Source organism: Pseudochaenichthys georgianus, chromosome 24, assembly GCF_902827115.2.
Source record: "Pseudochaenichthys georgianus chromosome 24, fPseGeo1.2, whole genome shotgun sequence".
NCBI classification, from domain to species: domain Eukaryota; kingdom Metazoa; phylum Chordata; class Actinopteri; order Perciformes; family Channichthyidae; genus Pseudochaenichthys; species Pseudochaenichthys georgianus.
In genome coordinates, this window is record NC_047526.1 from 24,861,683 (window position 1) to 24,884,806 (window position 23,124).

A 23,124-nucleotide genomic window follows, 5' to 3' on the forward strand; every position below is an offset into this window, starting at 1 on the left:
AAGAAAAAGAGTGTTTCTTTTGTCTTGATCCTGGTCATCTAGAGGCAGAGTGTGTAGCTCAGAAGGAGCAGGTGGCAGCGGCTCTGGAAAAGCCAAAAGACCGGCACCCGGTTGCGATGCGACAGAGTGGTGAGTTGCAGTTGAGTTCTGCATCCGTCTGTGACGGTGCTGTGGGTGTGGGTGTTTCCGTCTCTGAAGCGGTTGGTGTGGACCTAGCTCAGAGCGATGTGGATCTGTGTTCAGTGAGTGGTGTGTGTTCCATGTGTTGCTCCGGTGTTGGCTGCTGGTGAGCAGTATAAGGTGTGTTTTATGGGGGGAAGTGTTACGTGCCGTAGTGTGTGTGTGTGTTTTCCTCTCTCTCCCTCTGATTGTCCCCAGGTGATCCGAATTAACAATCAGGACTTCCATATAGGACCGGAGGAGGACGGCAGTGAGGGCCTTCTTTCTCTCCTTCTCGTCTGGCTGCATGTGTGCAGCCTGTCTCTGTGTGAGACCCAGCATAGTTGTGTTGTTTGTTGTACGTTTGTGTTGTACTTTGGCTGGTGAGCCGCCTTACTTATTGACGCATTAAAACCTCACTTAAACTCCTTCGGCATTCCGTTTCCTCTCCTTTTTCTCTCGTCCGGCTGTCTGGTGTGTCGCTACTTCCCTTGGTACCCCTAGCTCTACAAGGGAACGTAACACCGAGAGACAGGAGTCTGTTTTGTCGTCTTTTGGTGGGCAAGTCTGTTATTTGGTCGAAAATATCCAAAAACTATTACTCCAGCCAAGTCCTCCAGCTCCCCCATTGCCTGTTTTCCCAGTGGATCCTACTCCAGTCCAGTCTTCAACTCCGACCCTGTCCCCTCACCTCTCCCGACCAGATCGGTTTTCTGGGGATTCCGGTGATTGTCGGGCTTTCCTGGCTCAGTGCGGCCTCCACTTTGAGCTCCAGGCTGCATGCTACCCATCTGAGCGCTCAAGGATGGCATACATTGTCTCCCACCTTTCTGGCCGAGCTGAGGCTTGGGCGACGACAGAGTGGGTGCGAAAGTCTGCTGTTTGTGACTCCCTCGATCTCTTCTCTGAGACCTTCACCAAGATCTTCCAGCACATCCCACCAGGGCGGGAGGCAGCCAGAGCACTCGTTGGATTGCGCCAGGGTAAGCAAAGGGTTTCTGACTATGCTATAAAGTTCCGTACCCTGGCAGCGGATAGTGACTGGAACCAATCAGCATTGTTTGATACTTTCCTTTATGGATTGTCCGGCACATTAAAGGATCAGTTAGCTCCCCTTGAGCTTCCAGCTGATTTGGACTCCCTAATTTCATTGACTATTAAGATTGACAAGCGACTGATAGAGAGGGAGCGAGAGAGAGAGACACTGCGATTCCATATTTCTCCCACAAGAGGCAGTCTCCGCCCAGCTCTTCGTCCTCATGGAATCACCCCAGGCCCTGGCTTCTGTCTACTGGGCCTCTGTTGCCCCCTGCTGTTCCGGAGGAGCCCATGCAGCTCGGCAGGACCAAGCTGACTCCCGAGGAGTGACAGCGCCGCCTGCGGGAGGGCAGGTGCTTCTACTGTGGTGAACGGGGACACTCAGTCGCCAACTGTCGCCTACTAAAAGATCTGGCTCGCCAGTAAAGAAGAGGGCACTGGTGAGCCGCACCACACTTAATGTTAGTCCCTCACGTTGTCTCCCAAATGTCACTCTGTCTTCGTCTTCTGTGGTTCTTAGGCATCCTGTTTTGGTAGACTCTGGCTCAGATTCCAGTTTTATAGACTGAGTTGGCTAAGAAGCTGAACCTTGAGACCTTTCCTCTTCCAAGACCAATGGAAGCAAGTGCCTTGGATGGCCATCTTCTCTGTAGGGTAACTCACCACACCCAACATCTTCGGCTAAGTTTCCAGGACGGTCACACTGAGCTTCTCGTTTTTCAGTCCCCGGAACACCCAATCATTTTGGGGTACCCCTGGCTTACCCTACACAACCCCCACATAGACTGGTCCACTGGCAAGATTATTGCTTGGTGTAAGGGATGTTTAAGTACCTGTTTTCCGTCCAAATGTTCCCTGACTGCTCCTCCAGCTGTCCCTGTAATTCAAGACATGTCCGATACTGATTACCCTGACATTTCCAAGGTCCCTCAGTGTTACCATGACCTTAAGGAGGTTTTTAACGAGGCCCTCATCGTGTGTACGATTGTGCTATAGACTTGTTACCAGGCTCTTCACCACCCAGGGCTCTGCTCCAGAGACACGGGCGATGAAGGGATATGTACAGTCTTCACTTTCCGCTGGATTAATTAGACCTTCTTCCTCTCCCGCTGGAGCCGGATTTTTCTTTGTGGCAAAGAAGGACAAGTCACTTCGCCCCTGCATTGACTATCGAGGTTTGAACGACATTACCATCAAGAACAGGTATCCCCTTCCTCTTATGTCATAAGCTTTCGACCAGTTACAAGGTGCTAAGATCTTTACCAAGTTAGATCTTAGAAATGCTTATCATCTGGTGAGAATAAGGGAGGGGGATGAATGGAAAACTGCTTTTAACACCCCAAGTGGGCATTACTAGTATCTAGGGTTGGGTATCGTTTGAATTTCCACGATTCCGATTCCGATTCTACTTTTCGATTCCGGTTCTCAATTCCGATTCTTTGAGGGGCAGGGTAAAAAAATTATACATGCTTCTTCCACCAAAAAAATTAAATTTATTCGAGAAACTTTTACACAGGTTAGTTTAAAGTAATATTCACATTAATCAGTCTGTTTATATTCACTGCTATGTAACTTTAACCTGAGAACCACTGAAGCTACAACAGTGCAACAGTCCAACTTTTAAAAACAGTTCTTGTTGAGAAAAACAAGCATATCTGCCTCTCAGGCATACCGGGAAGAAATGTTTGAACATTTTGAAGTAAAATGCTTCAATCTGGTGCACACGCAGAATTACTAGAGACTAGATCTTGGGGGTATAACTCTAAACACCCATATGAAAAAGATCGGTTTACATTTTAATAATTAAATAACAAATAGCCTACATGTAACGCATTTTATTTTTGTTGTTCATTCATATCTTATTTTACTATTTTATTTATGCATATTTTTTTATCTCCAGTTTAAAACGATATGTCTGGTTTACTGTCCTATAGTATAGGCCTACATTGGAATGATTTCAAACCTGTTTTATCCCAATAATTATAAAGGAGTGCCTTGGAAATATGTGTTTACATAAATTGTGACCAAAACGTTTGAGACCCACTGAGATAACTTAGACTAAAGTGAACTATCTAAACACTCAGAGTCCTTTACCTCACTGGGCTGAAGTTATCAGCCTCTCAGTCTGACTGGAGAGGACTCTCCCTCCACATCATTGTAGAAACATCATCTTCTTCCGTGAGAGCAGCTAGCACCAGATGCTAATAACAACAGCGCCCTCCCTTTCTCCCTCGCTCACTCGCACTTTGGCTGTGAGCTGCGGTTGCCAGATAAGCCAACATCCCCCATTTTCATCACTTGCAGCGCCCATCGTACAGGGCAAATGAAAAGTGTAACCGGGATGAGAAGGGTGTTACATTTACTTAATTATGAATGTTGTTACATCAAGGCCAACAATTAGGATGAGCACCAACGGTCAAAACATTTTTTTTTTCTCCCAGAGCTGTCAGCGCAGCGCCTCCACAGATCTGGCGCTCTCGGCGAACATTTATAATGCCAGTGCGACGGGCCGGCCCTGGTCTCAGGTTACACTGTAGGAAATGTAGATACAACGCTACATTGTCCGCACCGCCGCAGTCATACAGTAGGCTACGGAGAGCGTCGAGAAACATTTCCTCAGGAATCGAAAAGCGGAACCGAAATTCACATTTCTAAATGATGCCGTTGGAATTGAAATGTTGGAACCGGTTCCGAACCGGAACCGGTTCTCGGTACCCAACCCTACTAGTATCTCATAATGCCCTTTGGCCTCACAAATGCCCCAGCTGTTTTTCAGACTTTGATCAATGATGTACTTCGAGACATGCTTAACATCTTCGTTTTCGTGTACCTGGATGACATCCTCATCTTCTCCCCTGACAAAACGACCCACAGAGATCATGTACGCCGTGTCCTACAGCGTCTCCTGGACTACCATCTCTTTGTCAAGGCCGAGAAGTGTGAGTTTGATGTTTCCACTGTTTCATTTTTGGGCTTTATTGTGTCAGTGGGCAATGTTTTGATGGATCCGGCAAAGGTTAATGATGTCTCTGAATGGCCTGTCCCTGCAAACCACAAGCAAGTGCAGCGTTTTTTAGGGTTCGCCAACTTCTATAGGCGATTCATAAGAAACTTTAGCACTGTTGCTGCTTTATTTCATGCACTAACATCCCCAAACACAAGGTTTCAGTGGACCTCTCAGTCGGACCAAGCCTTCCAGAGGCTCAAGAAGGCCTTCACCACAGCCCCTATACTGACCCTCCCGGACCCACGTCCGCAGTTTGTGGTGGAGGTGGATGCTTCAGACGTGGGGGTTTGTGCTGTGCTCTCCCAGCGCTCCAATAGAGTACAACAAGGTTCACCCATGTGCTTTCCTCTCCCGGAAGCTTTCTCCTGCTGAGAGGAATTACGATGTGGGGAATCGAGAGCTGTTGGATGTTAAGGTGGCACTGGAGGAGTGGCGTCACTGGTTAGAGGGAGCTGAAGTGCCATTTATTGTGTGGACCGATCACAAGAACCTGGACTTGAGTACCTGCGCACAGCGAAGAGACTCAACCCTCGTCAAGCCAGGTGGGCTCTTTGTTTTAATCGGTTCAACTTTTCACTGTCTTATCGTCCTGGTTCTAAAAACACTAAGCCTGATGCTCTCTCCCGTCTCTTTGATACGGGCTCTGACCATTCTTCCCCCGCTACCATCCTGCCTCCCTCATGTATGGTGGGTGCTGTTACCTGGGCTATTGAGGAGAGGGTCAGAGAAGCAAATGTTGGTAACCCAGGGCCGAATGGTTGCCCTCAGAACAGGTTGTTTGTGCCCTCTCCTCTTCGCTCTCAGGTCATCCACTGGGCTCATGCGTCCCTTCTCTCCTGCCATCCGGGGATCAAACGGACCATGTTTGTGGTCAAGCAACGCTTGTTGCTGCCTGCCCGGTGTGTGCTCGGAACAAAGTTTCTCGTCGGCCTTCCCCTGGTCTCCTACGTCCCCTTCCTGTACCTACTCGCCCTTGGTCGGTCGTCTCTCTGGACTTTGTAACGGGTCTTCCCCTGTCCCAAGGTAACACAACCATTTTGACAATTGTCGACAGATTCTCAAAGTTGGTGCATTTTGTTCCTCTGCCCAAGTTACCCTCTGCCAAGGAAACGGCGGAGGTTGTCCTGTCCAATGTTTTCCGGTTACATGGCTTCCCTAAAGATGTTGTGTCGGATCGGGGTCCCCAGTTCGTCTCCAAGTTTTGGAAGGAGTTCTGCGCTCTCCTAGGTGCCACCGTTAGCCTCTCCTCCGGCCATCACCCTCAGTCCAACGGACAGACCGAGCGGCTCAACCAGGAGTTAGAGACCGTTCTGCGCTGTCTCGTCTCTCAGAACCCCACTACTTGGAGTAAGAATCTTATCTGGGTTGAGTATGCGCACAACACATTGCCTTGCTCTTCTACTGGTCTATCCCCATTTCAGTGTGCTTATGGCTACCAACCGCCCCTGTTTCCGTCCCTGGAGGGAGAGGTCAGGGTTCCTTCTGCCTTGGCACTGATTCGGAGGTGCCGTCGCACCTGAACTGGGGCTAGACAAGTGCTGCTTAGGACGTCTGCTCGGTACAAGAGTGCAGCAGACGGATCCCTGCTCCCACCTATCGTGTCGGCCAGAGAGTATGGCTCTCCACTCAGGACCTTCCTCTTCGAGTCGAGTCCCGTAAATTGGCGCCTCACTTTGTTGGTCCCTTCCCTGTCTCAAAGATTATTAATCCTGTTGCTGTGCGACTCAAGCTTCCCAGGTCCATGAGGTCACACCCAACGTTCCATGTGGCTCGGATCAAGCCAGTCAAAGAGAGCCCTCTGGTTCCTGCCTCCAGACCCCCACCGCTCCCCAGGTTCATCGATGGAGGGCCAGTTTATTCTGTCGGGCGGCTCGCCGGCGGGGTCGTGGACGCCAGTATCTGGTGGATTGGGAGGGCTATGGTCTTGAGGAGACAGAATGGGTATCTTCAAAGAACATTGTCGACCCAGACCTCATCCGGGATTTCCACAGGCATCATCCAAACGAGCCTGGACCGTCCGGTGCCGGTCGTTGAGGGGGGGGGGGATTTTCGTCATCGCTTTCTCAATTCACCATAGACTGTATATATAAAGGTTGTGACTGAAGTTTTTGAAAATGTTGTTGGATTTTAAGTAATCAAATAAAGACGTTTCTTAAATTCAGTCAGAAGAGCCTAAGTAACTTTAAGGCACTCTTGGCATATCTCATTCAAGTAACTGTAAAATATTTCTTCCGAACACTTGCTTTTTACAAAGGGTTGATTTTTGGTTAATTTACACACTTTGACTAACTAGCACTTATTTCACTTTGATTTTAAATGTAATGTTATATTTTATTCCCTTCTATTTCAATGTAAATACTGCTTTATTATATTTGTCTTATTTATTTTGTTATGTTATTATAGTGTTCTTAAAATAGCTATCTGTGTTTTTAAATGTTTGTATTACTTTTATGTATACACCACGACACCAAGTCAAATTCCTCATAGCTGTCAACCTACCTGGTGATAAACCCGTTTCTGATTCTGATACACCACATATTTGCTTAGCTCTTACATTGGCTAAACGACTTTATTTTAACTTCAGTCCATTGCAAAAAAGATAGATAAAACGCACACAGACAGACACACTCACACATTTAAAAACATTTATATCAGGAAATACTACTTCACTTCTTCTGAGTGCGGCATCATTTACCAAAATGTGCCATCAGAGGGCGACATCTCACAATCTTCTTTCTCACATCCATGCCAGAGAAAAGATCTAAATAGAACCATTGTCTGCAGTACATTATTAACTTTTACATAGTGGACCTTTTTCTAAACTGGGGTTTTGATGGAATACTGTATACACAGCAGGACTGTGGATTAGTTATATTAATTGTTTACTACAAGTTAGTGATAGATCTGTTTCATTGCGGCTGTGCTTTCCTTTAGCGTTGTGTCTCCCTGTCTGACACCAACTAATTATAATGCAACACTCAAACCATTCACAGGAGTTTGGCCAAAACATACAGTGAGTTGTTCATTTTTGGAGAAAAACATGAGAGAAAGGGATACAGAAAGACATTAGGGTGACACAGTATTGAAAAAAGCCCACAAATAATTTCACCATAATCTGCCTCCTCAGACATGGCAGGGAGCAGGCTGTGAGGAGGGAAAACCTCGTAATCTGTCCCGCCTGCCGCTCACTGCAGCCAGCAGTGAAGGGTGATGCTCAGGATAGCTTCCCTATTAGGGTTACATGATAGCACATGTCAGTGAAAGGGCACCTGGATAGACAAACATCTAAACACACTCTACACCACAATAGTAGTCAGGGTGCATTTTTCACCCCCGTGCTAGGAGTTAAAGGTCCCCTATTATACTATTTTTCATCAATATATTATAGGTCTCAGATATATACAAAACATGTCTCTGAAGTGTTTGGCTCGAAATACCAAACAGATGCATGCATTGTAGCAACCTATAAACCCCTCTGTTTCAGCCCTGTTTCAAAAGTGCTGATTCTGTGTCTGTTACTTTAGATGACAGACACAGACCCTCTGAGAGATATGTGGTTCAAATAAAACAGAAAGGTGCTCTCGGAGGAGATTCAGGTGATAAGGTGGGGGGGGGAGTACCTTGGTTGGTGATTGGCTAATGGTTACACAAGCCAAAAAAACATTATGACATCACAAAGTGGCCAACATCTGATCAGCTCATTTTCAGACAGGATTTTATATAAATGGATCAGGACAAAAAGAGAGAGAATCTTTGTCCCTGAAACTTTCAGAATCTCTTTACACGGAGGGGACACATGTTGATAAAATACATGAAAAAGTGGATTTTGCACCATAGCTGACCTTTAAAGTCATTAATGCTGAGAGAGTTGACTAGAAATTGTACATTGGCTATAGCTTAAGGATTCCCTTTTCTTCCAGATATCACTGAAGTCCTGTTTGAGTATCTGGTGCCTGAGAGGATTGAGCCAGAGGCAGAGCGGGAGTCTGAGTTCTGGGTTCCAGACAACAGCCAGGCTGGGCCTTCCTCTCCAGACTCCTCTGGGATCGAGGGAACCGTCGACCGGCTGCAGGAGATGATGAACGGCATGGAGACGCTGCTGACAGACATGGAGGAGTTACGGAGCGACTGCAGCCAACAGACTGCTGAGCTGATTCGTTTTCAGTTCAGTAAATATATCACAGTGCATACAACTTTAAGAAAAACAACCATAAAATGGAATGAATACCTCTCTGTCGTATACTTTTAATAAAACCTCATGAGCTTTACAAGGGTACAATTTGTTGCATAGCTTACTTTCTAGATTGCCACGTGCCACTGACTTTAACACAAGCGAGACCATAATCCTGTGCTGCATGTGAACACATGATTTATATGCCACCCAGAAACAAACACACACTTCACAGCTATCATTTCCCAGTACCAAGGTATTTTATGTTGACAGATATGATTTAAGTATGTTACTCTCTTCAGCCTGGATGGCTCCTCCAGCTTCTTCTTTGATGAATTTCTGGCACAGGAATGCTTCTCTTCTTTTGGTACATCTTCTACATTCTCTTCCCATCCAAGCTCCACTGTGGTTTCGCTCTAAAATAACCCTAAATGTGATGTGTACTTCCCACCAGCACCCCTGCTGCTACCCACTGGTCTGTATTTAGTGGTCAGGGGATGTGTAAAGGGGACAATCAGTGGCCAAGGACCTTCAAGATCCCTCCACCTTAAATTTCATTTTAGTGGGTTCTTATGTCATGTACACAGGTTATGCAACCACTTAATTATGTGTACCAAAATATTCTCTTCCTCTTCTGTGTTGGAACAAACTTAATGCAAATGTTACGCAAACGCCCATATTTGTTTTCTAAATGTCTCAAAGTAAAACATATGGCTGGTATTGAAAACACTTGATATAAATATCATCATGAGTAGACCCACAGCCTGAGGGTCTTAAAAAGAAATTATAGCTTATGTTAAACGTTAAAAAAAGAAGTACGAAACCTGACACTATATAGGCTGAGGGCTTGGTGAGCAGAGAGGGTGAGGAGAAGCTGTGCAGCCGTGCCTACCTTCATCACTACTGAGGTGTTCATCTCTCTGCTGCTCACAACCAGCCGGAGTCACTTCAAGAAGGTAAGACATGATCTGATGGCATTCACGGTTTCATTTATCCAGGTTTAAACTTTTTGCACATTCATGTCTAAGATATTAGCAAATTAATCTCTAGAGACATCAAGAAATGTCGCTTTCATCCCAATTATCATTTATATTGAGTATTACAATTTAAGGTGTTTTCAGTGGTGGCATGTAACAAAGGTCATTACGTTTGGATATGAGTATTTTCCTTCCATGCCACTTTACATTTCTGCTCTTCCACATATGGGAAGAGTGGGGAAATATTGTATTTTCTACCCTACAGTGACCCTACAATCTGACAACTTTAGAAGTGGGTATTTTTACACACAAAACATATAATGCTTTAAAACAGGATGTTTTGTTGTAAATTGAAATGCCCAACATTTTCTTTAAATACAGCTTGAATGTTAACTCAATTAATAATGATTTGTAAAAAATGTATTGGAAACTGTTTTCTTTAATCTATTGACATTCTTTATGTGAAAACATGAAATGGTTCCAGCTGCGTTCTTAAAAAAAAAAGTCATTTTCACATTTGTATTCAACAATCAAGCCTTTCATCATTGTTTGCTGTTTGACACAACAAGCATTGTGATGATGAATGCATGTGCAATTATACATTAACATAATAGTGTAGTTAATTTTCCTGATTATACTGATGATAGAACTGTAACTTCGTACACTTTGGTATGAGAAAAATATCTGAATACTACTCCACCATTGTTTTTCTTCTCATTGCTATTCTCACCAACAGTTCTGTAGAAGCTTCTAGTGAAAATGAATATTGTACAAGTCCTGGGTCTCCTACAGCTGCTGGCTGTACCTGCTTTCACTGTAAGTCTCAGTATTATCATATATCTATAATATTGTTCCAATTGCATGTCCATAACAAGTGATTTAATACAGATATAAATAGCAAAGAACACTTTGTACAGTACGTCCAAAATCTCAACAGGCAAAGGCACACTATGTTATTTCTGACATATGTGGTGTTTATGTGCCACAAAGAGAGTTTATGCAAGAGTTGGGGATGGTTTGTGGCTAAATGTTCCAGTTTCTATTTCAGTGTCTCCAGGATGCTCATAGTGTGTGTTAGTGGTTGGTGGTGTGGGATATGGTGATGTGTGAGAGCATGTATGTGTTCCAGAGGCTGGAGGAGTGACTAGTGTTTTTCTTTTTTCAGCTGATACCGCCAAGCCATGACTACTGGGGAGAGTTTACAGCCTACGGGCCCTGCAGCCGCACCTGTGGCACAGGCGTGGCAATGAGAACCAGGAAATGTGTCACCTCCAGGTTAGAAATAGAGTGACAGGATGGAACATATACTGTACTAAAGATTACTTAAAAGTAGGACAGTAATTATTTGTTTGAAATCCTCTTTTTAAAAATGTTGCACTGTCTTTTTTTTTCTCCAGTTACTACTATATTCTATATAAATGATCATAATCATATTATTGAAGTGCACCTGATCTGCATGACCAATAAAGCCAAATACATTTAACAATAAAGAGAGTTATCTGGCTTTTATGTTATTAATATTATTTTTCTTTTCTCTTATAGGACTGATGGAGGGCATAATTGCCTAGGATCCTCTAAGTCCTTCCAAACCTGCAACACGCAGGTCATTTGAGGCCTCTTTATTAATGAGATCCACAACCTTCATTAATGTATCCTAAAACATGCCAATACTCCAACATTGTGTCACAACAGGCATGTGCAGTTGGAACCAGGGACTACAGGCAGGAGCAGTGCTCCCAGTTTGACAGAACGGACTTTCAGAGCAAACACCATACATGGGTGCCTTTTTATGGATGTATGTAAAAGACATGTACATGTTCTTAAGTGTTTATGATTTATTATGAGATGTATTTAACATTATTGGATTACCAGAGGTGTTGGTGTTGATTAAGTCCTCACTGACACCCTGGCAAACGATCTAAAAGTTAGTGTTGCTGTTTGATGTATTTACCGATCTATTATTTGTTCTGTAGCGGCCAATCCATGTGAGCTGAGCTGTGTCCCAAGAGGGCAGAACTTCTTCTACAGACACAGGCCATCAGTGGTTGATGGGACACCGTGCTATGTGGGCCGCACTGATATCTGTGTGGATGGAGTCTGCAGGGTGGGAACAATAATTAGATCCATAATGCAATGACAGATTTTCAGTGCTTCATAATGTACTGTTTATCTATAGAATATCATTGCCTATTCTCCTAAATAAGTAGCTTTTATTTGCGTTTACAAGTGCACAAGCACAGTGGTGTAATTTAAAAAATGTGTCTTTTCAGGTTCTGGTCCATGGAGAGTTTATGGGCTTGGATGAAGACACTAATTCTGTTCACTCTGCTAACATCGTTACTACTCGCCCAAGGGAGACACTTACATACCACTACAAAACTGGTGTATATGGCCAGTGCTCTGCCTCTTGCAATGGAGGCATGCAGTACCGCAGTGTGAAATGCTGGGTTCAGGACACAGCAAACCCCCGTGTGGTGGAGGAGTCTCACTGCATCAACCAGCGCCTGCAGAGGCCACAGAGCCAGCAGGCCTGCAACATGCATCCCTGTGCCGAGTACAGCGTCTCCAGCTTCAGCGTGGTGTGTACCTCACAGAGAACTTTATAGTTATATATATAACAGACAGGCAATGGCATATTGTTGCTTGCAATTAAATGAAAATAAGTTAAAGCCTTAATGAGAATAGAAAGATAGAATCCAATACTTACACCGTACAGAATGTAAAGCAAAGTGGCTAAGAGTACCATTTCATTATCACTTTTCCTATGTTTTGCACAGTCCAAGGGTGGAAAGACACATCTTTGTCATTGGAAACATTGAGATTTAAGTTAAATGTGATACCAATTTAAAATAATTGTATATGATATAGAGCCGATCAACTGTCTTGATTATAGTCTCATATATTGTAATTTTCCTGAGGTTAGTCAAGTCAGGTCACTTTTATTTGTAGCCCAAACAATATCACACATTTCTCAATTCTAGATCCAGAATAAGTTAAACTTACCACCATCAAGGGATATATTTTTATATAGAAAAACCCTTAGGAAAATGAAAATACAAGGACAATAAAGACAATCCTGGAAACAAAATGATATGCACCATGATTTATTTGGTAATGATGGTTTGCTGTGGGACTGACATTTTAAACTATCTTGTCATATATGATGCTCAGTGTTCGGTGACTTGTGCGGAAGGCCAGCAGACGAGGGAGGTGTTCTGCGTGGGGCCGGGAGGTGAACGCCTGGCTGACCACGCCTGCAACGGACTGGCAAGACCCTCTTCTGTCCAGGCCTGTCGTAGACCCGCCTGTTACACACACATCACCTGGCATGTGACCGACTACGGCCTGGTAGGTAACATGCAGAGTGTTGTGGACTGGGAAGGAACCTTTGCCTCTCCCCGGCCCACATTATTCACCCTCTCCTCTCCTGTCTCTGCAGTGCACCATGAGCTGTGGTGGTGGTGTGAGGGAGAGGAGAGTGGGCTGTTTTGATACAGATTTGAACCCCTACCCAGAGGCCCGGTGCGGAACAGCTAGCAGACCCGTCTCTGTGGAAACATGCAACTCACAGCCATGCCACGCAGCACAAAGTGAGCCAAATCTGAACCAGTCAAACTCTTTTGGTTTTATTGTCTTTGCATGTTTGTATTTAACTAATGTACCTTATCTTTAGTGGTCCCAAGTGTGCAGGACCCAAGGGCACATGAAACCACCACAAGAGGATTTGTGCCCCATGTTCCAGAAGACCCTTCAGGTATGTACAGCATGTGGAGGATGTTTTATTAAAATGTTATTCTCTTTCTACGCATTTAAAATGAAATTACTTTTGAATGTGTAGATTAAGCAGTGGTTAAGAAAATGTGGTAATACATATTTTATATGACACACGACAAGTTATTTTATCACAGGCATTACTCAGATTATTTTCAAGTCAATTCCTCCTCAGGCTATAAAGAAATGTTGCACTTATGTTGTCATTTTTAAAAGTCAAACTTACATCACTTTTGACAATTTCTTTAATGGGTTTTTAAAATAACCCCTGGGCAATTATGCAATCATGTACAGCAATATAATCACATAGATGGCAGATCAGCCCATCCCTTCCTCCACCACCACACTCACCCCCAATTACCACATCCGAGCCACACACTCTACATATATATAAAACATATCCAGCTGAACATAACTTCTACTAAATAAAATCCCAACCCTTCAAAAAGACATATATAAACACATATTTACAGGTCTATGGCATGTACAGTATGCTTATTTGACCATGTCTGCGTCTGTGTTTACTTGTGATAGCTTCCAGGCCACAAACAAACAGTGTCTACCCTCCTGTGACTGGTCCTCAATGCGCACAGTCACACTATGGCTGCTGTCCTGACGGCCATACCTCCGCCGCCGGGCCCAAGAATGAGGGCTGCTCCCTAAATGACTGTATTCACACCAGGTAACACTGCTCCCTTAACCCATTAAATCACATACATCTGTTAATAAATAGCATATTATATAAAATCGAAGAACTTCTAATAATCTCTTTTCTGCAGATTTGGCTGTTGTTTGGATGGAGTGACTCCAGCTCAAGGATTTGCAAGGGCTGGATGTCCTGAATACCGGAGAGCTGTGGTAAGAATAACATCTGTTTCTCCTTTTGATTCAATAAACAGCATACTGAGGTTACTCAAAATGTATTTATTCTTTATGGAATGTGCCATATATATATGTATAAGTATAGGGTCTTTTTGGCTCTTGCGAAGCTTTGGCAAGTCTGAGAAAATAATCATAAGGATGTTTGTAGTAATAGGTTGTCTATTTTACCACAAAATGGGTATTCCCCAATTTAAAAAAAAAGATTGACCCATTTTACCAACTAAATTGTTTATGAACATCCTCTAACTAAACCCTGCTATATATATGTTCTAGATGTACTGGCTATCAGGGACAATTGACCATCTTTCTTTTGTCTTTCTTTTTTTCTAAGCAACACACACCACCTCCTACTGCCCCTCCAGCCAGTGGCAATGTGTGCTTCATGCCTCGCGATGAAGGCTCCTGCGACAGATGGGCGGTGCGCTTCTTCTTTGACTCTGGCACTAGCAGATGTACTGAGTTCTGGTATGGAAGCTGCCAGGGCAATGCCAATAACTTTATGTCCCTGGGAGCATGCCAGAGAGAGTGTGGTGGTGTAGTGATGAGGGATCCCCCAACTACACCTCGCAGAGGGACCCCAAGGAGAGGATCCCCCAGCGGGGCATAACCATCCACACAATTAATACCTCATAATCAGTACTGTCAACACAGCGTTTATTTTAACATCAGACTTTGGATTATAAATTATTTAGATCACATTATAACTGACACAATCCCAGCTCAGGGTTCTGATTGTGTTTGCAGTTTGATCTTTGGTTGTGATGTTCAAAATATTCACTTTCACACATTTTGCCTTTTAGATCATATACAATTCAATGATGTCAATGTGATAACCCAAGATAAATCATTAACCAAATCAATAAATGTTCAAATATCCGGTAATAAAACCCGAGTGTGGTCTATTTTTGCAATGTTTCCAATACCGTTTTATTTTATTCCTCAATTTTATTTTATTCCTCAATTTTTCGGTTTTTACAAAACAAAATACAGTGGTGTAATATCAAATTCTACATTTACTGAGATAGTAAAATATGGTTTATTTACTTTTACTATGGATTCCTATTTTCTAAATGATGTATGGCCTAGATTTCAGGAGCAAAACACTGTGGCTTCCTAGTTTTGTTGGCAAGTTAGAGTTTAAAAACATGTGTCAATGTTAGCATAAAACATTATTAGCCAGATTTTGATTAGGAAAAAATACTGACTCACCACAGAACAAAAATTATGTTTAGAAAATACTGATCTTGTATTTTCACGACCAGACTTTTACTTTGAAACATATTTTTATATTTTGAAGGGACCTCACTTTACAACCGGAAATAAACGCATTTCATTTCCTCTGAGTATTTTTCTGCAAACAGCTGGCTACATTCATCGCACGGGGAATTGAAAAGCAATAAACACCGAGTTATTTTTGTCAGTTTTTCTTTCCTAACAATCAGACAGTGTCTGCAGTCAGCATAACCATGGTAAGAGTGTTTGGTTTTACGTTTTGATATGTTAAAACGCACACAGTATCAGCTATATTAGCTCCTGTTAATCCATCACAGCTAAAGCTAAGCTAACAAGCTACGATGCTAATATTTCTCTGTCAATGGTGTCTTTTCCAGTTTCTTCGTTTGCTATGAACATCTCACGATAAAATGTAATAATTAACTCATCTTTATTTGACTTCTTAATGTGGAATCAGTTACTTATGTGGGACCTATTGTAAAATAGTAATACGTTAAAGCCACAGTAAGTCATTTGATTAAAAAATAATGTGCATTTATCTCGTGTGATTCCTGGAGAAATGTACTCTAAATGCTTGGTTTTTCACAGTAACAGATACAACTGGGCATTAATGTGATGTGATGTGATTTAACGTAATGTGATTGCATTAATTTGTGTATTTAATATTATAAATCATCTTTACAGTCGCACACAATTTTGCTTGTTCAACCAACCAAGAGACCAGAGGGCCGCACATATGCTGACTATGAGTCAGTGAATGAATGTATGGAGGGTAAGTCTTCTTCAGCTGTTTTTTTAATAGTTATCTTAACCCATACTCTGGAACTAGCAACATTACATTTTTAATTAAACAACATTCCTCACCATTGTAATAATTATTAATTTGAACATATCAGCATCAGAAACATATTTATTGCCAAGTAGGATAACGCATACTAGGAATTGTTCCTAGTGTATATGATGCTTACATAAACAGAGTCAAAGAAGATAAGTTGTAAGAAAAGGACCAACAAATAAAACTATAATAACATTAAAATATAGAGCAATATTTACATGAAATATAGATATACCAAAACAAATATGTACAGAATAATATGACTAAATAGTCATATGGAAAAAAAATGTGCAGTTTTGGTTGGAAAGGTGGAAAGCTGTGCAGATATTAGATGTATTTGATATTATTTAGGGCTATCTGTGCCATTTAAGCTAAGGTGTCCATGGGTGCTTTGAAAGGCGCCTCTAAATAGAATGAATTATTATTGATATTTTGATGATGTTTATTAAACACAAATAGTTTTGTTATTATTCAGTATGTCCTGCACCCTTCTTCCAGGTGTTTGTAAAATGTATGAAGAGCATCTTAAGAGGATGAATCCAAGCAGTCCCTCCATAACATACGACATAAGTCAGTTGTTTGACTTCATTGACGACTTGGCAGACCTGAGCTGTCTGGTGTAAGTATGATCTGCCTATCCATTTGAGTCAAAATCAACCTTGCATAAAAAGTGTTGGTCACTTCCATTGAAAGTATAATTTGTTTTGCATACAGATACAGAGCGGACACTCAAACATACCAACCATACAACAAAGACTGGATCAAGGAGAAGATATATGTCCTGCTGCGGCGTCAGGCTCAGCAGGCAGCAAAGTGAACACATCAGTAAGGAGTTGTCCTGCTAAACACTTGGAAGGAGTTTATGCTGCACTATTTTTCTACAGTGTCTTGAAGATCTGTGTATAAGGACAACATTGTCAGTTTGACAAAGGGAAGGGTTTACATACTACACCATACATTGGGAAAGGAACGGGTTTGAAAACTGGGGACATTTCCAAAATGTGGGGCTTTATATAGAAAGGGAGTCGTGCTCTGCCGCCTACGTATGTTTGTTATTAGTTACACTAAGGTCTTGGTGGGGAGAATGACTGCCACGCACAGATCACACTCCATCAATACGTATTGATGGAGTGTGATCTGTGCTTGGAGAAATGTTCCTGGACTAGGTAAAAACTGTTTTTTTTGTTTTAGTAGTGTTTTTGTTTCCCTAGAAGTGGTTACATTTTCTTATACATTTACTGAGCAGTTGGATTTCGACGTTCTTTTCACTGTGAATGCCGGTTATTTTACTTTTAAATAAAATAAATAATCTGCATAACTGACTCCATAAGATTTACTTTACATATTCCATCTATGATTTCTGTCACTGTATCCTACCATCATGGGGGAAATATTTGTGTTGTTGTAAACATGTTGATTTATAATAGCGCAGTTTGAGTTTTCTTTCTTTAAACAAAAATAAAGTATTGTTTTCTGACTGGTCTCCAACTCGCTACTATACAACAGATATCACAATGAAGAAAAAACATTTCCTGTTCAATCAGAATCTCAGCATAGAAATTGCTGGTTGACAAGGATCTACATATGGATTTGTGTATGTGTTTAATGGTTGGATTATCTTTTTAATTAAATGCAGAATTGCTGGATGATAAAAGAAAGAATGGAAACATTATTTATTGTGATCTTGAACTGAGCTGCTATGTCACTGTTTCTTTAAATGTGGCGGCTGCCCTGTTGTTGCTGTGCTGGAAACCCCGTACCTACTCTGAAGGGACCCAAGATGGCTGATTACTCACGGGGGGGGGCAGTTAGCAATTATCTGAACAAAAACGTCGGGAATGAATGGCAAATAGCCTTGTAATGTAAAGCGCAACATTTCAGTAATTATACGACTACAGTTGGTTGGTTTGCAAATGTTTTGGGACGCATGAATACCAGTAAGGGGAGGGTGGTCTCTCCGCGGCCCCGAGCCAGAACATGGCGGAACACTTGGGGAAGAAATAGCAGCTAACGCTAGCTAGCTGGCGCAATATTCAGACACAATTAGAAACATTGATCCAGGGTAAACACGTCTGCGGTCGACAAGTGTCAAATAATGTTATCGGTGTTCCGTTTTTGTTATTTTGCTTCAAATGGTTGTTTAATATGTGTAGCGTAGGCTGTTAGCGTACTAGCTAGTTAACTCGTTCGGTTTTCTAGCTAACAGGCTAACGTACACACTGTACTAACAAACAGGCGGATTGTTTTGGGACCAGAGGTCGTAACGGTGGGGCTTATTCTACGTTTCCTCTGTGTGGTCGGACTTTCAAATATTTATCAGGGCTTGTTTTTGTGAATTAACACGTTCGCTAACGCCAATGTCCTCCGCACTGTAAATTAGATTGTCGTTAGCTTGACACAATGGCTGTTTTTATATGGCGCTACAACACTGGTGATATAAGTTTGAAGGCAGCTCGTTAAAATAATCAGATATTGTAGTTTGAATCGTCGTCTTCCTGGATAGTAGTATCATTCAAATAGCTGTCAGCCCGGTTGACCCCTGACACTAGTTAAGTTAGTCCTGGATTGTAGAAGTGATCGGGTCTAAAATAAGTGAATTAAAGTTGTGGCGTTACTAGGTGAAGCAGACACCCTGTAAAGTCAAAGAAGGTCCGGAAGGGGGAAACCGGTCACAACTACCTGCCAGGATGACGGACACTCGTCGACGAGTCAAAGTCTATACCCTGAATGAGGACAGACAGTGGGATGACCGTGGGACTGGACACGTCTCCTCGGGATATGTGGAGCGTTTGAAAGGCACGTCGCTGCTGGTGCGAGCAGAGAGTGATGGTAAGCAAAATAAAATATACAATGCCTGTGTGTAGTGGCCACATCAGGACATGAGAATGACATCAAGGGCAATACATGTGGTTTAATGTTTTCTATACACAATCTTGGATTTTTTGTGAATGCTTCTCCAATTGTCTTTTCACATTATGCTTGAGTTAACTAAAAGTTCTGCTTAGCCATCATAGCATTAAGTCAAGCAAAAACAATGCTTTCTGATTACATTTTGACAAGTAACAACGAACATAGAGCCAACCCACACAATCTGTTACACAGGCATGAATATGTAAGTCAGTGGTACCTTAAAACAACGGGAGATGTGTAGTACATAACTCTCAAAATTGATCGAGAGCCTTAATTGATGTGGGATCTGGATCAGAATTTGCAAGGGGCCTGATTTGGCCGCTGGGTCTTGAGCCAACTGAGAGATCACTTGCTGTCTATTAGCCACTGTTTTAGTTGCTCTATATGTAAACAATACTATTCACCACGATTTTTGACCAGCTGTGTCAACTGTAACCATGCATGTAAGCCCACATGTATGTAGCCAGTATTCCTTACCTAACTTCCTTTGATGACAATAATGGGCTGACTTAGTTTTTAACCTCACAGGTTCCCTTCTGCTGGAGTCCAAAATCAATCCAAATACAGCCTACCAGAAACAACAGGTCAGTATATAGCATGGGGCAGTTATCTCATCTATAATATGGATTTTCTATCTCTGTGCACTGATTTGTATATTGCATTGTTTTTCTTTTGGAAAGGACACATTGATAGTATGGTCAGAGGCGGAGAATTATGATCTGGCGCTCAGCTTTCAAGAGAAGGCTGGCTGTGATGAAATCTGGGAGAAAATATGCCAGGTAACTACACTTAGCTTTGTGTGGGTGTGTGTTGTCTGCTCCGATTGTGTATTCATTTAATAGCAAGTGTGTTTGGGTGTTCCTTATGTGACTGTTACATCTCACACCTTTCCTCTGCTTGTGTCATTGTTTAGGTGCAGGGAAAGGACCCATCAGTTGACATCACCCAGGATGTGGTGGACGAGTCTGAGGAGGAACGCTTCGACGACATGTCTTCGCCGGGTCTGGAGTTACCTCCATGTGAACTGAACCGCTTGGAGGACCTGGCCGAGCTGGTGGCATCCTCACTCCCGTCACCACTGCGGCGCGAGAAACTGGCACTGGCTGTGGAGAACGAGGGCTACATCCGCAAGCTCCTGGAAATGTTCCGTGTGTGTGAGGATTTGGAGAACAGAGAGGGACTGCACCACCTGTACGAAATCATAAAAGGCATCTTCCTGCTCAATCGTACTGCACTCTTTGAGGTTATGTTCTCTGAAGAGTGCATCATGGACGTTATTGGTTGTTTGGAGTTTGATCCAGCGCTCTCGCAGCCACGGCGGCATCGGGAGTTTCTGACTAAGACAGCCCGTTTTAAGGAGGTGATCCCCATCTCTGATCCTGAACTGCGTCAGAAAATACACCAGACTTACCGGGTGCAGTACATTCAGGATATGGTTCTACCAACGCCCTCTGTTTTTGAGGAAAACATGCTGTCCACCCTGCACTCCTTCATCTTCTTCAACAAGGTGGAGATCGTGGGCATGCTACAGGTGAGATGGGTAGTCACTTATAAGGTTTGCCAGTGAAAGATATCCGTTTTAACTTTCAAATAAGATGTGTTTGTGCACCATATTTTCACTTTTAAAATGTTCTCATTGCTAAAGCTGATGATACTCATGTATATTCTGTACACTCTTTACATAAAGACATCCTGCTTTCACCTCAAAAGGCACACATAAGATCATTTCTTTGAAATAGTGTTTATATCGTGAGGACTGGAAATTACAATAATTGTAGGATTGTGCAAAGGTTTTATTTCTGTCTGAATCTGCTTTACCCTGTCTGAGTTTGTCTGCTAGTCTTTTTATGGTCATGTGACCTTTGTGTTTTTGTACTGTGTCAACTCAGCAGTGTTTATGTATGGTTGTCTCCATGGAGATGGAGAAGTGTTGTGTAAATCAGTTATGCTGCGCAAGAGGAAAACTGAAACTGGCACTCTGTTGCCTCTGGTACACCGTGCTATGTGAGGTTCTAGAGACAAACATTACTGATGGTGACCTTTTTCTACCATGAAGCAGTCTCATTAGAAGAGCAGACCAAGTGTTTTATTTGTGTGCATTTACCTAGAATGTTCATTTAAACACAATACTGGAATGCATATATTATTGAATGGCACTGATTCTTTAGTGTAAAACAGTCAAATACATAACCATCATCCACACTTTTTAAGACTTTTATTTTCTTTTAGTAGATTTTCTTTAATGTAAATACCAGTAAACAAAATATGTTTTTGATTTATGGTTGTAAATTGAACCTGAAGCAATGTTCATAACATAAAACATGTCACACTATAACTTTAGTTCCGTCTCTGGTACATTTGGTGGGTGCTAGATCAAAATAGATTTGATTTGTCCACCAAGATGGCAATGTGGCTTAAATCCTTCCAGTTAATTTAGTTTCCTGGTTATTTATATCTGACTCCTACTCTTGATCAATAACTACTTTGTCCACAGTGTTTTTTTTCTTATTCTGATTTGTTGATCCTTTGTGTGATTCTCCCCTTCTCCCCTTCCCTTCCTTTTTGATGTCAGGACGATGAGAAGTTCCTGACAGACCTCTTTGCACAGCTAACAGACGAGGCTACAGATGACGATAAAAGACATGAACTGGTATGCCAGACCTTTCATCAAAGATATTATTCATAACAAACTGTTCTCATGTCCATCCTTGTTTTGATAGAGTTGTGGTTTGTTTGTTTCTCATAGGTGAACTTCCTAAAGGAATTCTGTGCATTCTCGCAAACGTTACAACCTCAAAACAGAGACGCCTTCTTCAAGACATTGTCAAACATGGGCATTCTACCGGCACTAGAGGTCATACTGGTGAGTGCAGCAACCTTAACGTCAATCAGAATGAAGTCAATTGGGCAATGTTTTCTTTGACATTTAAGAATGTTGGCTTTTGAGCTTTGGTGTTAAGATAAGCCTTTTTGCGTTACGATCATTTAAAGGTGGGGTAGGTAATTCACTTCAGAAACTCTTTTTGTTATATTCCATGGAATGCTCTTAACATCCCGATAGCAATGAATACATTAAATGCTTTGACAATAAATCCATAAAAAAAAGTCATCTGTGGAAGCCGTGGTACTGTAAAAAGCACGACCAATCATCTGAGCCGGCCCGGCTAAAATAACTGGATGGCCTACCTGCCTTCCATCTCGTGCACAAACTTATCTCGTGCCCTCATTGGTCATGTGTGCGTTCGTGTGTGTTGGAGGAGGGGCTCTGTAAGGAAGTCTTAAGGAAGGGGCAGATTTTTTAAGGTTGTGTACTTTCAAATTCTAGCGCACTCGAGCTGGTTTCTCCATTCTTACCTACCCTACCATTAAGATCAAGAAGTTACATACTCCTAGAAGAAAAATGTGAAGCACAACAAGAAACATGTCAATATTATCAGTGATGTTGGTATTAGAGCGATGGCAGTATGTTGTTCGAGCTAATTATCGGTTCCATTCAATGCTTTTTGGTTACAAGGGATAGTGCATAACACAAGAACACCTCGTTGATTTCAACTGCTGTATTAAAATAACCTTTCTTGTAACTGAGGGGCCGGTTTTATGATTGTATTTTAGTGTGTGCATCTCTTGTTCAAAGTGAAGGACACTAGAGAGTGTTCATCAGTTAAAGCAATGTTCATTATGACTATGACACAGCCTTTTTGTTTCTTGTACAAGCAAACACAATTACTGCACTGTATTAAAACAAACCAAATATTGTTCAATCTTAAGGCTTGCTACGTTGAACATACGCAGTTGAGCACACACAAATAATAAAGCAATCGGCAGCTCGGCTTCTGCAGGTTGTCATGATGTTATCTGGTCTGAAGATGACAATTTAGAGAGGAGCTTCTACTGGTTCAGAATAGTTGTAACATCAGACGTCTCCTCCCAAATCAAACAGTCATTGAACTGGTGGATCTAATTATACCTGATTGCGTTATCTGTCAGGAGAATAAGCTCTATGTACGTACGGAAAGGGCCAGATGACAGTGTGCTGCTGCTGCTGCCGCCGCTGTGTGTAGAGTGTGTCTGCTCGGCTGCGACGTCACTGCCTGTGCTGCTGTGTGCAACATAAAACCATCCTGCAGCACAGTTATAGTGG

At 42.4% G+C, this 23,124-nt stretch overlaps 3 protein-coding genes across 6 annotated transcripts in view; all 3 read left to right on the forward strand.

Moving 5' to 3' along the window:
• The first annotated feature begins 10,111 nt into the window (after positions 1 to 10,111).
• Positions 10,112 to 14,843, forward strand: paplnb (papilin b, proteoglycan-like sulfated glycoprotein). Its single transcript, XM_071201918.1, has 12 exons — positions 10,112 to 10,168; positions 10,518 to 10,627; positions 10,895 to 10,955; positions 11,045 to 11,147; positions 11,326 to 11,456; positions 11,623 to 11,931; positions 12,524 to 12,700; positions 12,792 to 12,942; positions 13,026 to 13,106; positions 13,658 to 13,805; positions 13,903 to 13,981; positions 14,337 to 14,843. Exons 1-12 carry the CDS (start codon positions 10,112 to 10,114, stop codon positions 14,610 to 14,612), a joined length of 1,683 nt encoding a protein of 560 aa, XP_071058019.1. The 3' UTR covers positions 14,613 to 14,843.
• Positions 14,844 to 15,335: 492 nt separating this feature from the next.
• Positions 15,336 to 17,550, forward strand: LOC117439488 (enhancer of rudimentary homolog). The gene is made up of 4 exons (XM_034075381.1): positions 15,336 to 15,474; positions 15,923 to 16,010; positions 16,572 to 16,692; positions 16,788 to 17,550. Exons 1-4 carry the CDS (start codon positions 15,472 to 15,474, stop codon positions 16,888 to 16,890), a joined length of 315 nt encoding a protein of 104 aa, XP_033931272.1. The 5' UTR covers positions 15,336 to 15,471; the 3' UTR covers positions 16,891 to 17,550.
• A 281-nt stretch (positions 17,551 to 17,831) lies between these two features.
• The window catches only part of smek1 (SMEK homolog 1, suppressor of mek1 (Dictyostelium)), a 12,179-nt gene continuing 6,886 nt past the window's right edge, over positions 17,832 to 23,124 (forward strand). For all 4 annotated transcript variants that reach the window (XM_034075377.2, XM_034075378.2, XM_034075379.2 and 1 more), the window contains exons 1-6: positions 17,832 to 18,902; positions 19,512 to 19,567; positions 19,664 to 19,762; positions 19,897 to 20,514; positions 21,556 to 21,633; positions 21,730 to 21,846. In XM_034075377.2, the coding sequence (XP_033931268.1) occupies positions 18,761 to 18,902; positions 19,512 to 19,567; positions 19,664 to 19,762; positions 19,897 to 20,514; positions 21,556 to 21,633; positions 21,730 to 21,846 (1,110 nt within the window). In that variant the 5' untranslated portion in view covers positions 17,832 to 18,760. The remainder of the gene's footprint in view (positions 18,903 to 19,511; positions 19,568 to 19,663; positions 19,763 to 19,896; positions 20,515 to 21,555; positions 21,634 to 21,729; positions 21,847 to 23,124) is intronic.

Excerpts from the sequence above, each read along its gene's own strand:
- LOC117439488 (XM_034075381.1), top strand. Across the intron at positions 16,011-16,571 it reads AGTGAATGAATGTATGGAGG|GTGTTTGTAAAATGTATGAA; the intron begins GTAAGTCTTCTT and ends CCCTTCTTCCAG. Across the intron at positions 16,693-16,787 it reads GCAGACCTGAGCTGTCTGGT|ATACAGAGCGGACACTCAAA; the intron begins GTAAGTATGATC and ends TTTTGCATACAG.
- paplnb (XM_071201918.1), top strand. The coding sequence starts at position 10,112 with ATGAATATTGTACAAGTCCTGGGTCTCCTACAGCTGCTGGCTGTACCT. Across the intron at positions 10,169-10,517 it reads TGGCTGTACCTGCTTTCACT|CTGATACCGCCAAGCCATGA; the intron begins GTAAGTCTCAGT and ends TTCTTTTTTCAG. Across the intron at positions 10,628-10,894 it reads AGGAAATGTGTCACCTCCAG|GACTGATGGAGGGCATAATT; the intron begins GTTAGAAATAGA and ends TTTCTCTTATAG.